The sequence below is a fragment of the Harpegnathos saltator genome, unplaced genomic scaffold, assembly GCF_003227715.2.
Source record: "Harpegnathos saltator strain DR-91 unplaced genomic scaffold, Hsal_v8.6 scaffold587, whole genome shotgun sequence".
In the NCBI taxonomy this organism is placed as follows: Eukaryota; Metazoa; Arthropoda; class Insecta; order Hymenoptera; family Formicidae; genus Harpegnathos; species Harpegnathos saltator.
The window spans coordinates 187,830-205,175 of record NW_020230412.1 but is presented as its reverse complement, the minus strand read 5'-3'; the positions used below and the strand labels follow the sequence as shown (position 1 = coordinate 205,175).

General features: G+C 37.7%; 1 protein-coding gene across 1 annotated transcript; it reads left to right on the top strand.

Moving 5' to 3' along the window:
• Positions 1-3,758: 3,758 nt before the first annotated feature.
• On the top strand, positions 3,759-17,175 carry LOC105192470 (uncharacterized). The gene is made up of 11 exons (XM_011156635.2): positions 3,759-4,748; positions 4,878-5,075; positions 11,820-11,870; positions 11,973-12,080; positions 12,231-12,299; positions 12,421-12,486; positions 14,926-15,048; positions 15,376-15,435; positions 15,521-15,586; positions 16,618-16,791; positions 16,870-17,175. Exons 1-11 carry the CDS (start codon positions 3,759-3,761, stop codon positions 17,173-17,175), a joined length of 2,211 nt encoding a protein of 736 aa, XP_011154937.2.
• The last annotated feature ends 171 nt before the right edge of the window (positions 17,176-17,346 follow it).

Genomic DNA, 17,346 nt, shown 5'->3' with positions numbered 1-17,346 from the left:
AATTTTTACTTCAGCAAAGTCGAAATAATCGTCCGCCGTATTGGATTAACTTTTTTTGGATTTTGCAATATTTAATACAGATTCGTAATTAGCATCCTCAAAAACTCCTATACGCTCCGTTTAGAGTATATTCAATAATTTTTTTTAAATAATCTTTCGCTATATTGGATTCGCCATTTGGAATTTTGAAATTTTAACTTTAAAATTGGAATCAACAACCTAGAAAACCATATATAAGCATAATTGCAATTTGTTTTTGTACATTTTAATGGGTTTGCCGACTTCTGGCCACGAAACTGAGTCTCCTGGCCCATTGTGCGCCAGTGTGTCACGAGAGCTGGAAAGAAAATTTTAGAGTTTAGAGATCATCGCCTCGATGTTAATTCGTCTATAAAGCGAGAGAGAGAAAGTCCAGCGACGCGAAATGGAAGAGTTCAGCAGTTGATGAGATTGCTTCGCTCAGAAGAAGATCCACAAACGACGGAACGAATAAAAACATTTTCTATTATCTAAAATATTATCTTTTCTTTGAATCAATAACCAATCACTTGGCGATGTTAATAGATTTATCTCTCTCTTTCTCCCTGTTTTCAATAAATATTGCTTGATTTAATCTTTTCTGTTTCTTTCTCTCTCTAGTAAATTTTTTAATCCTCAAGGGAGAATTTTTAACAAATTTTGTTGTAATAATGTCACTCGTATCACATTTGGAAATTTTTATGCGCGATTATAGCAATTTTTCTACTTTCGTAGTAAAAGAAAAGATCCACAAACGTGTGTTGAAAAATGTTTCCTCAGAAGAATCATTTTTCACTTGGAAAAAAAAATAATGAATCAATCATTTGACAATTTTAATCGATTCTCCCTCCGTTTTTTAATAAATACTGCATTAGTTACACAAGAATTAGAATACATGAATTTTTTTGTTATGATATCTTTTAATGGCTTTTTTCTAATTATGCTGAATCCAAGAGATTTTCTCCTGCTACTTTAAGCTGTTCGTTTGTTTACATTAAATTACTCATGCCACGTCTGGAGATTATTATACACCTGATGTGGTTTTTGTCATTTTCGCATTCTTGCGACAGGAAAACTCAGCGAGCGAGGAGATTGTTCCATCCGGAAGGAGAAGATCCGCAAACGACGAACTCGTCTCCTCGAACGAGTTCCGCACCGAGCGTGGACAATGGTTTACGCGTAATCGCCTAATTGCGCGTTAAATCGAAGCGCAGCGCGCGATTACGGCGCTCCGCGTCTTCCACGAGTCGTAATGTCTACTCGCGATCTCGGGAAAAGTAATTTCGCCATTTACGATATTACGAAGTCGCGACGCGTGCTTGCAGGACTAGGTACTCGCGTCGCCCTTACGAAAGTCGCTCTCGTCGCTGTCGTCATGTGCGCGCGTTTCACATTACATACTTGCCCGACGTGCGTGTAATGATCCGAATGCCGCGGGGAGGAAGACCTCGTCGCTGGAGACGCAACGACGGAAGTGAACGCGACCGCCTCCGATCCGATGCACTGTGATTAACGGAGCCCGATATCCCGATATCCCGCATGGAAAGAATGCACGCTTCCGCGACCAGGGGGGAAAATCAGACCTCTGATTAGACCGGGCTATAAAGCAACCATTTTCCTATTCAACCGTCCAGTTCCTCAAGTACAATCGTGTCCCACGAGCTCTTCCGTCCGAGTTCATCGCGCTCGTCCGGTTCTGCTCGGTGAGCTCTGCAAACGCCCGGTTAAATCATCGATTCGGCACACGAATCGTTGTCAGCCAAGAGTAATCCGTCCGCCTGCATTTTTTACGTGCGCGACTGTGAGTGAAGTGTGACGTCAAGATCTTGAAGTGCGTTGCGAATGAGAAGAATTGATCAGCAAAATTTGTCAAACGGAAGGATAAAGTGATAGGAGCCCGTAAGAGTCGAACGTAAGAGGGTGTTTGTGCGAAAGAAAAAGTAACGAAGAACCCGAAACGTGAGATTGATCTCTCACGATGATTAATATCGATTATTATATTCGGTGCTACTTCTCGGTTCTTAATCAACATGTGAATGTTGACGACTCACAAGGCTCCAAATAGAATCGAGATACTTGTGTGTGTTTGATTATAATTGTTATTGGGAATTAGTTCGGGGTGTTTTAGATTCGTTTATTTCTTTTTCAGGCAAACACTCTTTCCTACATTCGACTCTTACAGGTCTTCATTTATTTACTAGGAGTGCGATTTAGTTTTGAAGATTTTTTTCTCAATAACTGATTTACTTAAACAAGATAATGAACGAATACCTTAATCCAAATATTTTCCTGCGTTTTTTCCAATCTTTTCCCATCTTTCTGGCAAGAGATGGATTCTGCGACGATAAAAAGATTCTTCTTTGGAATTGATCCAATTTTCAACAAATTTTCACTCCTCGAAGTGATAATCGGATGGAACAATGTCTGAAGAACATGCGGAGTACGATAAGACTTCCCATTCCAGCTCTAATAGCGTTTTCTTCACTGATAATACAACATGAAATCGAACATTGTTGTGAAGAAAGATTACTTTGCGTCGTTTACTCGCGATTGGTGATTGTTTTTGGTCCAATATTCGCTTCAATTTGTTTAATCGTTGTCGATAACGATCAGCAGTGATAGTTTCATTCGGATTTAACAGTTCATAGTACGTACACAACACCTTTTTCCACCTTGATTCCACCGAATACACAGCAATACCTTTGAACCGTGAATATTGCACCTCGAAATGGATGTTGCTGGTTGGCCTGGGCCAACCCATGATTATTTTCATTTAAGATTATCGAAATAGATCCATTTCTCATCCCTGATAATAATTCGATACAAACAACTCTTCATTTTTTGTTTGGCGATCGACGAAATGCAAATGTTCAACCGGTTTGCAATGGCATTTTCTGATAATTGAATTGTGGAATCCATTTTCCTTCTTTATGAATCTTTCTCATATCGTAAACGTTTAGTAACTATTGTACGATCAACATTTTGTGCTCTGGCAAGTTCTGAAGCGGATTGTGTGAATTTTCGTCCAATAATGCTTGCAAATCTGCATTTTCAAGCTTTCTTGGTTGTCCCGAGAGATCTTTATCGTTAAAATTAAAATCACCACTTTTGAGCCTAAACTAACATTCACATGTCTTAATTGATGGAACACATCACCACAAATTTCTATCAGAATTCTATGATCTTTAGCCGCCATTTTCTTCTGATTAAAAAACAAAAGCAGCGTATGTCGAAATGCTCTTTAGGAAGTTTCATTTTTAAGATGGCATTAATACAATTTCTTCTGCGTCTATTGTTAGTTAGTTAGTAAATAACTGAATATTATGGATTAACATTAAAGCATTAAAAAGCAATAGGTGTGATTGGAATGTCTTCAACAAAACTGACATTTGTGGCATCTCTTGCAAAACTCTCAAAACTAAATTTCACTCCTAATATTTTGATAGGAAACGTTATAACTTGATATTTAGCCGTATTATTTTGCATCGGAGATTCTTGTTCAGTCGGACAAACGTGTTGAAGGAATTGATCAAAGAGTGAGAGTCGACCAGGAAATGTGGTGCTATTTTCCATTATGAATTATGGTGCTGTCGCTGCGCGTTACACCTGAGATTTGAAATACTCCCCAACGGCAAGAAATATCGGTGTTCAAGATGTTTCTCGTATTGTCGCTGATACTATCCCGTTCGAACTGCATCCTGATCTTGGTAGTATCCAACCTCGCGTGTTCGGCGCCCTTAATGTCACGGAAACGAGCGACTAACGAGAATGAGCAGGGTTTTTCCTCGTCTCCGAAGATCCTGGAGATCCAGTTGCCACTGAAGATTGCTTCGAAGCAGGACCTACTAGCCTGGTCCAAATATGTGATGACCTTGGTGACGCCCAAGGTCAACCTCACGTCAACCTTGAAGGATATCTCGTCGATCGGGTCGCAGCCCGACAAACGAGTGTCCCTCGCAAACAGTTCGGGTTTCAAGTCGAAGGAGATGACGAGGAAAACTCCATCAAGCGAGAAGAAGCCAGGCATCAATTATCCTGCGCGAAGACTCAAAGAGCCACCCGTGCAAAGCGCGGACGACAAAGTAGTCGCGTATCCGTTGCCCGTGGGGAAGATGAAGTTCACAGCGGCCATGTTGCAGGATCCTTTCAGCATCCCCACGTCAAGCGTCAACGGGCCGATCACTGACCAGCAGTTATACTTTGAACAATACGCAAATTTCAATGTCGGGGATCCCTTTCAACAGAATGAGCCCTTGATTTTCACGAGTCCCGAAATATTGGCGCGGCCACCTTCCGCCATGTACCTCCCATTGCCCCCGAGGGCGACCGACGTCTTTCCATATCAGAACGGAAACGTCGGCAGAAACGATTCCGAGTTCAAAGAGCCCACGAGGCTTTCAACCAAGAAAAGACCCTTGAACGTTCGCATGAAACCCTTGACGAACAACGAGTTCGCGCAAGTATCACCGCGCAATCGGTCGCAGACAGATGAATCTCTCTTGACCTTTCCGTTTCAGGCGGTGATAACGATCACCAGACAACTGCCTTCGGCTACGACGACCTCGAAGACCCAGCAGAAAAATTACTTCGCGACCCGCGGTAGAGATCCTCCGAATGAGTTCCCGTCGTATTTCAATAAGAATTACACGCTCACGAACGAGTCCGGTCAGATCAATGTCATTCTCGATGATTTCACTACGGACAGGAAGAAGATGAGGAAGAACGAGAGAGTAAAGGAGGATGAAGAAGAAAAAGAAGAGGAAAGGGAGGAGGAGGAGAAGGAAGAGGAAGAAGAGAAAAAAGAAGGAGAAGAAGAAGAAGAAGAGGAAGAGAGTAATTCGCAAAATGTGCGAAAACAGAGGAAAGGCGAGAAGAAGAAAGGCGCGAAACAGCAGCAGTCGAGCAAGCGACAGCCGCTTATACTCGGCGATCTGTTGAGGATGTTGGGTATCCTGAAGAAACTGCCAAAGAACACAACTGAGGTCAGTGTCACAGCGCCGGTCCTTTCGATCTTGAAAGGAACTAACCAGCAGAAGATACAAGTGACGTTTGAAGATGTAAGTAGCTCGTAAACTTTCAATGCTCGTAAATGTTCAATGTAAAGCTTGACTTTTAGCGCCCAAGTTTGTTTTGTTTTGCACGAAAAGAATGCTAGCAAGAGCTATGGGGGTGATTCTCTTTCGTTTTATTGTTCGATATTTCCTCTCATCCTCCATGAAGGCTACGAACGCTACTGAAATTTTACAGCAACCTAAAATATTAATCACCTAAAATGAATGACAAATAACGAATAATAAACTCATAATACTTTAATGAAAAAAATACATGTTATTACTTAAATAATATGTTTAATTTTTTGGAGCCTGAGATATTTTCGATGTTTCTTCTCAATCGACCCGTAAATCTTCACCTGTTTCGCGACGATATCGAGTAGTTTACATTAATTTGTTTTAATTGATCATTACATTTCCGTTATTCAAATTCCAACTATTTAGCTAATTTATAAACAATGTATTTACAATAATACATTTATATTAATAAAAAAAGGTAGGAAACACGAAAATTCAAAAACATCTGAAACTTTGTAATGGAAGTAAAGTAGTTTATCCGTAATGCAAAACTATTTTTCGTTCGTGCGGAATTTCAGTCTGAAGGGGTGAAACACCCTTTGAAAAAAAATCATTTTCATTTTTAGCGTATATCTTTCAAAATACGAGGCATTTGCAAAAATGGTTTATACGAAAGTTATAATATATTTCATATCCTTTGCAACTGTATATTCAGATTTTGCAAAATTGGAGGAGAGCTGAAGAGGTTTCAAAAATTTTTCAATTTTGCAAATTCTGAAACACAGTTGCAAAGAAAATGAAATACACTATATTTTCATACAAACTATTTTTGTATATGCGTCGCATTTTAAAAGATAAACGTAAAAAATGAAGAGGATTTTTTTTCCTTCAAAGAGTGGTTTCATCCCTCAAACTCGAATTCCTCACGAACAAAAAATAATCTTGCATTACGGATAAACTACTTTACTTTCACATAAAGTTCCGAAGTTCAGAAGTTTTTGAATTTCCGAATTACATGCCTTTCCTTATAAACTATTAAAGCACCATGTTTCGATATATATCCTTCTCTCTGTTATACTTAGAATTTATGTCATAAAAATGCACTAGCAGGAAAACATAATATCATATTCAATAAAACATATTTGTTGAGTGACTAATTTTTTTCTCATTATGCAATTGCCAGAGAGGCTCTAAAGTAAACATTATACTCCGCAAATATTAAACACTATTCAAACAACCGTAAAAACGTCATGTTACATAAACGTTAATACGATCACGCTACTCATTTCATATTTCTTGCATACGCTAATCTCATCCAAAGGTGTGTTACTCTTCTCATATTCAACGAAAAACGTAACCACATATATTAAATAATCTTTCAACATGTTTTTATCTACCGCATATCTTTAAATTTCTAAAATCAGATATATAGCAACGTTTCTTGCGGAAAAAGTGAGTTTCTGCCAGCAGAGTTTTCAAAAATAATACCTCTCTTTAGAGGGATCAAAATACAAATTAATCTATCAAAATAACTATAATAATATCGCTAAAATTACGTTTGTTCTATACCTATATAGCAGGTAGACGATTGTATATATAATTGCCCCAATATACGATAAAAAATATTTGATTGCATAAGAGGAGAGAAAAAATACAGAATTGAATCCGACTGCTCTGCCAACTGAGCTACCCAAATACACCCCACACACTTTCGATATATAATTTCGCTTCCTCTCTCTCTTTCTTTAGGTATCAAGAAATTATATAAAGTAATATTCCAATCATAGATGTATTGGCTAAATCAACTTCTGAGATAATTTGCAGAAGAGACGAAAGCAATACATATACGAGGGCGGTCCGATAAGTACTTAGCCTCACCGCCCGATGGCGCCACTATCGCAAGAGAAATTTACTATCGTGTAGTACATTCTCGTAGACGGCTACTGTCGAAATTTCAGCCGAATTGGACTCGTAGTTTTGTTTTGACCGCGTGCGGAAGCCGGCGTGTCCGCGGATTTTAGAAAAATGGAAAAAGAGCAATATCGGCCGGTGATTCGATTCTTGTTTTTGGAAGGGAAATCGCGCAGCGAAATCAAAGAACGCTTGGATACTGTGTACGGTGACTCTTCTCCTTCGATGGCGACCGTCAAAAATTGGTTTAACGAGTTTCAACGTGGTCGCACGTCGGTTTTTGATGAGCCACGCCCAGGTGCCCCGGAAACGGCTACCACGGAGGATAACATGACAAAAATCCACGATCTCGTATTGGCAGATCGCCGATTGAAGGTGCGCGAGATAGCTGAGACAGTAGGCATCTCAAAAGACCGCGTGGGTCATATCCTGCATGAAATTTTGGGCATGAGAAAGCTGTCGGCGCGATGGGTGCCGCGTTTGCTCACTCCGGACAACAAGCGCAACCGTGAGACCACTTCAGAGCAGTGTTTGACGCTGTTTAAGCTTAATGTTTAAGCGCAAAGAAGGAGTTTCTGCGTCGTTTCGTGACCGTCGACGAAACATGGATCCACTGGTACACACCAGAGACCAAGGAACAGTCGAAACAGTGGACTTCACCCGGCGAACGTGCTCCGAAGAAGGCGAAGACTGTCCTATCGGCCGGAAAGGTGATGGCCACCGTTTTCTGGGATTCACAAGGTATGATCTACATCGACTACCTGGAGAAGGGCAAAACGGTCACAGGGCTGTACTATGCCGATTCGACGCCGAATTGCAGAAAAAACGGCCCCATTTGGCGAAGAAAAAAGTGCTCTTCCACCATGACAACGCACCGGCTCACACCTCCGCCCTCGCCACGGTCAAATTGGTCGAATTGGGCTACGAACTGCTGCCCCATCCACCGTATTCTCCAGATTTGGCCCCGTGCGACTTCTTTTTGTTTCCAAACTTAAAAAAGTCACTCGCCGGGCAGAAATTTGAGTCGAATGAGGAGGTCATCGCCGCCACGGAGGTCTACTTTGTAGACCTCGAGAAAACATATTTTTCAGACGGGTTAAAGAAGTTGAAGCATCGCTGGGTCAAGTGTATCGAGTTAAAAGGAGACTATGTTGAGAAATAAATCGCCACTTTTCCAAAATTTTCGTTTTTCTTTTGTAGGCTAAGTATCTTATCGGACCACCCTCGTATATATCGAGTATATGAGAGTAAAAGCTGGCACCGAAAATTGAACCCCGGGACATTTCGCTCGCCGGACGATGTCTCTACCAAATGAGATACCACAAGCCTTGTTTCATTGTATTTCTTTCATTCTCTTATCCTTAGATATTATGTCAAAACGATGCACTTATAGGAAAACAATATGATATTCAAGAAAACATATTTCTTGTATAACTAAATTTTCCTATTATGCAACTAACAAACAGACTCTAAGGTAATCACTACACTTCACAAATATTGAACATCGTACAAAAACAATCGTAGAAACGTCATGTTAGATAAGCGTTAATATAATCACGCTACTCTCTTCATATTTCTTGCACATGCTGATCTCACACAAGGTGTTATTCTTTCTATATTCAGCGAAAAATGTAACCACACATATTTAAAAATCTTTTAGCATACTTTTGATTGTCGCATATCCTTAAACTTCTAAAATCAGTTGTACAGCAATGCTTGTTGCTAAAAAAAGTAAATTTCCGTCTGCCGAGTTTTCAAAAGTAACACTGCTTCAGGCGGATTAAAATACAAATTAATCTGTAAGAAGAACAAAAATATATTAGGCGAGGTAGAGTAGAGATCAAGAATTGAATCCGGGCGACTGCTCTGCCAACTGAGCTACCCAAACACACTCTATATACCCTTCGATATATAATTTTGCTTTCTCTCTCTCTTTCTTTAGGCATCAAGAAATTATACAAAGTAATATTCCTAAACAAATTTCATATATATTGGCTAAATCAACTTCTGAGACAATTTGCAGAAGAGACGAAAGCAGTACATATATAACGGGCGCATATGAGTAGAGCTCTAGACCGGGAATCGAACCCGGGACCTTTCGCTTGCCGGGCGGTGTCTCTACAATCTGAGCTACAACAAGCCTCGTTTCGTCTTATCTCTTTCATTCTCTTATACTTATTGTTAGATTTTATGTCAAAACGATGCACTTACAGGAAAACAATATGATATTCAATAAGACATATTTGTTTACACATTGTGTAACTAATTTTTTCCTATTATGTAACTACCAAAGAGACTCTAAGGTAATCACTACACTTTACAAACATTAAACATCATACAAAAACAATCGTAGAAACATCATGTTAGATAAGCGTTAATATAATCACGCTACTCTTTTCATATTTCTTGCACATGCTGATCTCATACAAAGGTGTGTTATTCTTCCAATATTCAGCGAGAAACGTAACCACACATATTTAAAAATCTTCTAGCATATTTTTGATTGTCGCATATCTTTTAACTTCTAAAATCAGTTATACAGCAATGTTTGTGCGAAAAAAAGTAAATTTCCGTCTGCAGAGTTTTCAAAAATAACACTGTTTTAGGTGAAATAAAAAACAATTTAATCTGTCAAAATGACTACTCAATAATATTGATAAAATTAAGTTTGTCCTATAAACAAGTAGACGATTATATATATAATTACTCGACTACACCATGAAAAGTATTTGATTCTGTAAGAGGAAAAGAAAAATATATCAGGCGAGGTAAAGTAGAGATCAAGAATTATATCCAGGCGACTGCTTTGCCAACTAATTTACCCAAACACAACTCTACACCCATCGGTGTATATAATTTCGCTTCTTTTCTCTCCTTCTTTAGTCATCTAGAAATTATATTAAATAGAAGACACATATACTACTCTGGGAATGGAAGTTTCGTTTTGTATTAGTTGAATCAACTTTTGAGACAATTTGCAGGAGAGACGAAGGCAGTATATATATACATACCGGACATATAAGTATAAACGCTGGGTGGGAATCGAACCCTTCGGGGACCTTTTGCTTGCCGGGCGATGGCTCTACCAACTGAACTACTAAAACGCCGTGTTTTATTGTATCTCCTTCTCCCTCTTATAATTGGATTTTATGTCAAAACGATGCACCTGCAGGAAAATAATATGATATTCAATAATACATATTTGTTACGTAACTAATGTCTTTCTCATTATGTAATGTAATTGCCAAGGAGTTTTGAGCTAAACATTACATTCCACAAATATTAAACACCGTACGAGCAATCATAAAAACGTCATGTAACTACGTATATCCAAAAATCTTTTAATATGCTTTTGACTGTCGCATATTTTTAAGCTCATCGGGAATATGAGTAATGTTGGGCCGGGTACCGAACCCGAGACTTTTCGCTTGCTAGGCAACGGCTTTACTAACTACACTACGCTGAAAGAAAAAATAAACAAAAGATAAGAAATAAAAAATTATAAGAAATATTTATTGGTGATCTGAGTCTGAATTGGTACTAGTAACATATTTATTTAAATCTAAATTATTTTATTCAGTTAGGATAAACTTTATTAATTTTATTTATATGTGTAAAACTACTTATATATAAGAAGATTTTATATATAAGAAAATGTATATTTTTGGAGTCAACTTTCATGATGATGATTACATTTTAGTGTCCGCCATTTTCAATATATCCATAAAACTTTTAGTAAATTAAAATTTAACGAAACAAACACGTCAAAAGTGAATTTATTGCGGCGTTAACTAGATAGAGTTTTACATAAAACAGGGGAAGCTTAATTAATTCGAATCCCTTGATGTGGAAGCGATTGAGTAATTTGTATTAAAATTTATTAGTATTGCAACGGATTTAAACGCTTGGAAAATTAAAATATATTCTCGTAACTTAAGATATACTTTAAAATGAAACACAATGAAAACGGCCGCACTTTTCAGTATTTAAACAATTGAACAATTCGTACCGAAATTTACTAGTAACATAAATTTTAAAAAGTTAAGTTAAATGACACAAACCCGAAGAAGCGCAATCGCGATTAAAGAAGTGCTCTGAAATGAACAATAAGTCTACGAAATTTCGGGAGAGAAATACGCGGCTATACTCAATGGATACGCTCAAACGATCGGCGTACGCGCAATGATCTATAAGAGGTTGCAATTATCGTAATAATTCTGACGAAATCACCAGTAGAGAAAAAGCTGCAATCTATAACCACGCTCGAACGTGACAAGCCGCTTCGAAAGTTTATCCGCTTTGCATTTGCATCCGCGTCTAAGACTGACAACGAATGCATACTCTCATTAGGATGTCATATTTCATGTCGACGCGTGCTTGCTGACAGGCCACAACAGTCGGCCGATTATGCAAAAACCGTCTCGACGAAAGAATTCGCGCTCGTCTCGGTGACATCTCCGAGAAAGTGAAATTTGGAAATTCGTGAACGGTCGCCATTGCCGCGACATTTCCAAGTCGCGACGTTTCTACGCATTAAATATGCATGAAACCGCCGCGCCGATGATCCGTTGCTCAAGTAAGGATCAGCGCGGTGGATCCTTTGCCCCTCCTCTCTCTCTCTCACACTCTCTCTCTCTCTCTCTCTCTCTCTCTCGCTCACTCGCTCGCTCGCTCGCTAGAAGTCGAGAGATTGCCGACGAGAGGGCGACAATAAAAAGCGAGGCAGCTGTAACCGATGAATTATGACAGCTTCTGCACACTCTCGACTAAGTCACTCTCGAGAGAGAGCGCCGCTGATCAAAATGTAATTATTCGTTTCAGATGCTGCCCAATCAGGAGAGACGCAACGAGACCTTCGCACAGCAAACGGACGTAAGTGGCTCAAATTGTTTGGTTTATCGTTCGTAACAGCATTGCGCACTTTGCGCAATGATCGTCATGAGGGTGCATAACGTTCAGCTGTTCTCTTCGCAGGACGACGACGACGACGACGACGACGACGAGGAAGAGGAAGGTGGATCTTTACAGGCCTTGTTGGAGTTACTGCCGTTAGCAGTGCCGATTCTCGAGGAGCTTAGTGACGTAATAAACCGAAACAAACAGATTTGCAAATCGACGTCTTTAGACTTGTAAAATATGCGAGCGATGCAATTATAGTCTTTATCTCTCTCACAATTATGAAAGGGAAACTTGTTTATACGATAAATACAATAATATTATTGGGAATTTCAGCCAGAGGCCGACGTCGACATAGCGGATCTGCTTCAGAGCCTTATTCCTCTGCTCGAAGGACTTTCTGACGTAAGATTTGAATATTTGGTGCTCGATGTAGCTCTGGAGATTATTTGTAGCACTTTCTAATTAACAATTGGCTTAACTCGATTGAAGTTTTAGTTTGACGCTGGGATATTTGTTTTTTCAGCCGGAAGATGAGGATGCGATTGATATTCCAGGCGTTTTGGTGCCGCTCTCTCAAAGACTCAGCGAGGTGAGCTTACCGAATAACGATTCCTAGCGCAAATCTACCAATTCTATCAAATCTATTAAATCTACTACAGATAGACCTATCAGATAAAGACAAATTCCATAATATAGTTTTTTTCAAATAAACTTTTTTTAACTTTCTTTTCGCGTTTTCTTTAGTAATGATATTTTCTAGTAAAATATCCTCACCATGTGTGTGTGGGAAAATTAATCTATCCAGTAAATATTAAATAAAAAAGCCGTGCGTAATGACTATTTTTATATATACATTTTTTTTAATTTTTTCTTCTCTTCTAATAGTGCAAAAATAAACTTGCAAGGAGAGGTAGGAGATGCAAAAATTCAAAAAATTCTGAAACTTTGTGTGGTAATAAAGTAATTCATCCGTAATGCAAAACTATTATATTTTTTGTTTGTGCGGAATTCCAGTCTGAGGGAGTAAAACCACCTTCCGACAAAAAAAGTATTTTCATTTTTACCGTATATCTTTTAAAATATTTACATAGAATTACATAAAATATTTACATAAAATATTTAAGGCATATGCAAAAATGGTTTGTGTGAAAGTTGTAGTGTATTTCATACTCTTTGCAACTGTGTATTCAAATTTTTTGAAATTAAAAGAGAACAGAGGGGGTTTCAAAAATTTTTCAATTTTCAATATTCAGCGAAAAATGTAATCACGCATATTCAAAAATCCTTTAACATATTTTTATCTGTCACATATCTTTCAGTTTCTAAAATCAGTTGTATAACAACGTTTCTTGCAGAAAATAGTCAGTTTTTGCCAGTAGAGTTTTCAAAAATAATATCTCCTTAGAGCAATGATTTTCAACCGGTGTGTACAGCATATTGGTATACCGTGAAAGAATTTAAAGTGTGCCGCAAAAATTTTTAAGAACTTTAAGAACTTTAATTGTCATCGTTTTATTACAAATTATATAATAAATTAATATAAATTAATATAAATTATATATAAATAATTAAATAATAAATTGTGCCGGCAATTAAGCAGTATATATATATCTCGGGTATATGAGTAAAGTTGGGCCGGGAAACGAACGCGGAACTTTTCGCTTATCGAATACGATCACACTATTAATTTCACATTTCTTGCACACGCTGATCTTATACAAGGTGCTATTCTTCCCATATTTAGCGAGATACGTAACCACGCATATTCAAAAATCTTTCAACTTATTTTTATCTATCGCACATTTTCCAGTAAAATCAATGTAAAATCAATGTCTAAAATCAATGTAAAGCAACGTCTTTTGCGGAAAAAAGTCAGTTTCCGCCAGTAAAGTTTTCGAAAATATTATCCCTTTAGAAAGATCAAAATACAAATTAATCTATCAGAATAACTACAATAATATCGATAAAATTAAGTTTATTCTATAAGCAGGTAGAACATTGTATATACAGGGTGTCCCATTTTAATCCAGCCGGCTGAATAAAATTCGAGGATGATATTTTCCAGAAAAAAATGTCAGACAAATGTTGTTCAGTTCTAAGGGGGACATTCGATGCCATCAACAATTTTGACCTCGGGTGAAGGGTTCAAGGTCATTCAAGGTCAACTTTTTTTTCTTAAATGGGAACCCCTATTTTTCATATCGGCAATCGATTCTACGTACAAAAAAAATGAAACTTTTGTCTGAAGCATTTTTCTTTTATAACGCAAACTAATTTCACTTATTCAGCCTCCAAAATTGAAATTTTCAAACTTTCTGAATTTTTTACTCGAGAACGTTGGGGTTTGGGGGGAAATTGCAGAAGACAAAAAGTTCTTGGAATGCTGCAAGGAATTCACTCGAATTTTCGCATAGTTGATCATGCACTTTTTTTCGCCAATATTTGGAAAAAATCTTTTATCTCATCATATGCAGTACCCTCGGCATTAGCATGACCCGATGTGCACCATGTAGAGGTCGCCGATGGGATTTTGCACATCATTGAGGGACGTTCAAGCCAGTTTTCGCCAGAGGGTGCAAATGTGCATTGCACAAAATGGGCACCAGATTATCAGCACTTGATATCATAGATCGAGTTCAATAATCAATCAATCGGCCCTTTTCAGGGCCAATGATGTGCAAAATCCCATCGGCGACCTCCAAAGTTTCAGAAGTTTTTGAATTTCCGCGTTCTCTACCTTACCTTGTTAGTAAAGTTTATCTCGCTAAGGAATATAGTAAATATTTTAATAATAGATTTTAGCTCCCCTTCCCTGAAAAGAAAAAAGTGTAATAAATATAGATGTAAAATAGATAAATAATAAATATAAAGATATAAAAAATATAAATAATATAATACATATATGAAATAGCAGAATAATAAATTCGACGGAATGTCGATGTGTTTTTCGGTCACAAAATTCCGTCGTAATTTTCCTACGAAATTCTCTCCATATATCAAGTCTACTAAATTCCGACATTCGTTCTAGGGCAGAGACGGAGAAGGGAGCGATTCCGGTGCCATTTTGGGACCCCTGATTCAACTCATAGCACCATTGATCGGCCCCCTCGTAGGCCCTTTGATCGGCCCGCTAAGTCGTACCAGCAGTGGCGTAAGAATTTTCATTTGTAAACCTTTATGCTAAGTGCTTTCCGGTTAATTTTGGAGCTCGATGATGAATAGATTGCTTCTAAAAATAAGAAATCTTTTTTCCTATCTACTGTATGGATTCTACTTATTGCTGCAAAAGGTTGTAGCAAGCGATGGGAAATATTTCGAGATTAAAATAATTTAAATGATAAGTAATTAGTAATAAACATTCTAGTTATCATCAACCCGCAAAATTAACCGAAAGTCCTAATATCATGATAGTATAAAAAGGAAAAACTCGTGCACGAGTCACGCGAATTCGTGCAGTTAGAACAAATATGATTTTCAGCCTGGTGGTAAAGAGGGATCAGCGTCTCTATTAACATCGTTGTCCGCTCCATTGAGTGAGGTAATTTATACTCGTAGATAACTTGATGTATACTTATGTTTATGTAATTTTCACACCATTATTTGTTTCTCGTCGGTCGTTTCAGCCCGGAGAAAACGGACAGTCGGTATTCTCAACTCTTGTTGCCGGCATCACAGCCAAACTAAGCAAAGTACGTATCAAAGTCACACAAAGTGTCATAAGTTATTCGTATCTTTCTTTTTACGGAAGAAAAAACTCTATGAAAAATCCAATGTATTGACAATTTTTTCAATAAGACAATACCTTTGTTTTTTATATTTTTGTTTATTTATTTACTAGTTTTTCACCTCTTTATTTATTCGTACAGGAAGTTTTTTCTGCATTATAAAGATATACATAAAATGTTTAAGAAATTAGGGAAAATAATAACATGCAGACAGTAACAAAAAGTTTCATGCATAAAATTATTTAATTGTCGACATAATTATTTTATATCGCAATTTCATATAAATAAATAAATATAGTACAATCGTGTATAATCGTATACAATAGTTTAATACAATAATTGTACATAAATGTTTAAAAACGTATAATTGTATTATACACTAAAGTAGAAATTCAATTTTATTTCTTAAACTATATATACAGAGTGTATCCCATTTTAAATAAGCCAGGCAAAAATCCCTAAAAATATAAAATATATTAAGAAACGTTTCAAACAAAAGTTGTATGGTTTCAAAGGGGACATAAAACAACTATATCATTTTGTTTACAGATGGCGTCACTTTCGAGATATTCACTGATTATTACTTTTTCTACATAAAAACCCCAATTTTTTCATTATATCATCTTTTTCTACTAATTAATTTTAACAACTTTTGTTTGAAACATTTTTTTATTTGCCTAATATTTTTTGAGATATTTAAGAAAAACTTGATAACTTTTTCAATATTTAACTTACAATATCTCGCTAATTATTTGTCGGAAGAGAAAATGGTACTAGACTTTTTTATTCTGCTTGGCCTCAAGAATATATTGTTACAATAACGTCCTGACTTTTGTTAGTTTATCGACCTTTAGAAATTTCAAAATCATCAAATTAACTGTCTCTGTCTGATTCATCCATCAAATGCAGACGATCTTTGTAAATGAGAAGCCGAAATGATAGAATGGTCGAATATATATAATTAATTCTACAGTAGATAACAAATTGCGTTTCAGGAACTCGCCAAGTCGGCGGGCGATTCCGACGTAAAATCTCTGGTTAGCGCCGTCGTGTCGGGAGTGCTCGCCGGCACCAGCGCTGGTTCCAGCAGCGCTTCCAAAGGCGATCACAAGAAGGACACATACTATGCGCAAACGACTTACGATTCGTATCATCCACATTACAGACCTGTAAGTGATTTGGAATTTCACGTGGATTATAGCGCATAACGATCGGTGCAGTTTACGATTCCTCGGTGAATTTTGCAGCAAACTCCAAATTCAGGAGACCTGATCTCCGGGGCCATCAAAGAAATCCTCGGTGCTTTCTTAAAGCTGTCGGCCACCTCGTCCACCTCCAGCGCAAATCTATCCGGGACATCGTCCAGCTCCAGCGCTAATAAGTCAGCCAGTTCCTCGGAGTCCAAGGAACCGCAGCCCGCGCACCCCACGTATGGTCCACCCATGAGACCTCCTTACTACGCACCGCCAACATACACTTCACCCGAGTCCACAAGTTCACCTTACATAACATTCACGAGGAGACAAACTCGACAAAAAATAAAGAAATTTTGAATTGATTTCGACGTACAGCCAGCAATTTTCTTTTTACCTGAGCCATTTATTTGAAAGCGGTGCAAATCTATTTCTTCACCGTTACTTGACTTTTCAAACTGATTTGTAAGCGTAACAATCGAAAACCTAATCGTCTTCTTTCTGAAATGAGACTTACTTCTTTTCCAAAGT

Excerpts from the sequence above, each read along its gene's own strand:
- LOC105192470 (XM_011156635.2), top strand. The coding sequence starts at position 3,759 with ATGTCACGGAAACGAGCGACTAACGAGAATGAGCAGGGTTTTTCCTCG. Across the intron at positions 11,871-11,972 it reads CCTTCGCACAGCAAACGGAC|GACGACGACGACGACGACGA; the intron begins GTAAGTGGCTCA and ends TTCTCTTCGCAG. Across the intron at positions 12,300-12,420 it reads TGCTCGAAGGACTTTCTGAC|CCGGAAGATGAGGATGCGAT; the intron begins GTAAGATTTGAA and ends TTGTTTTTTCAG.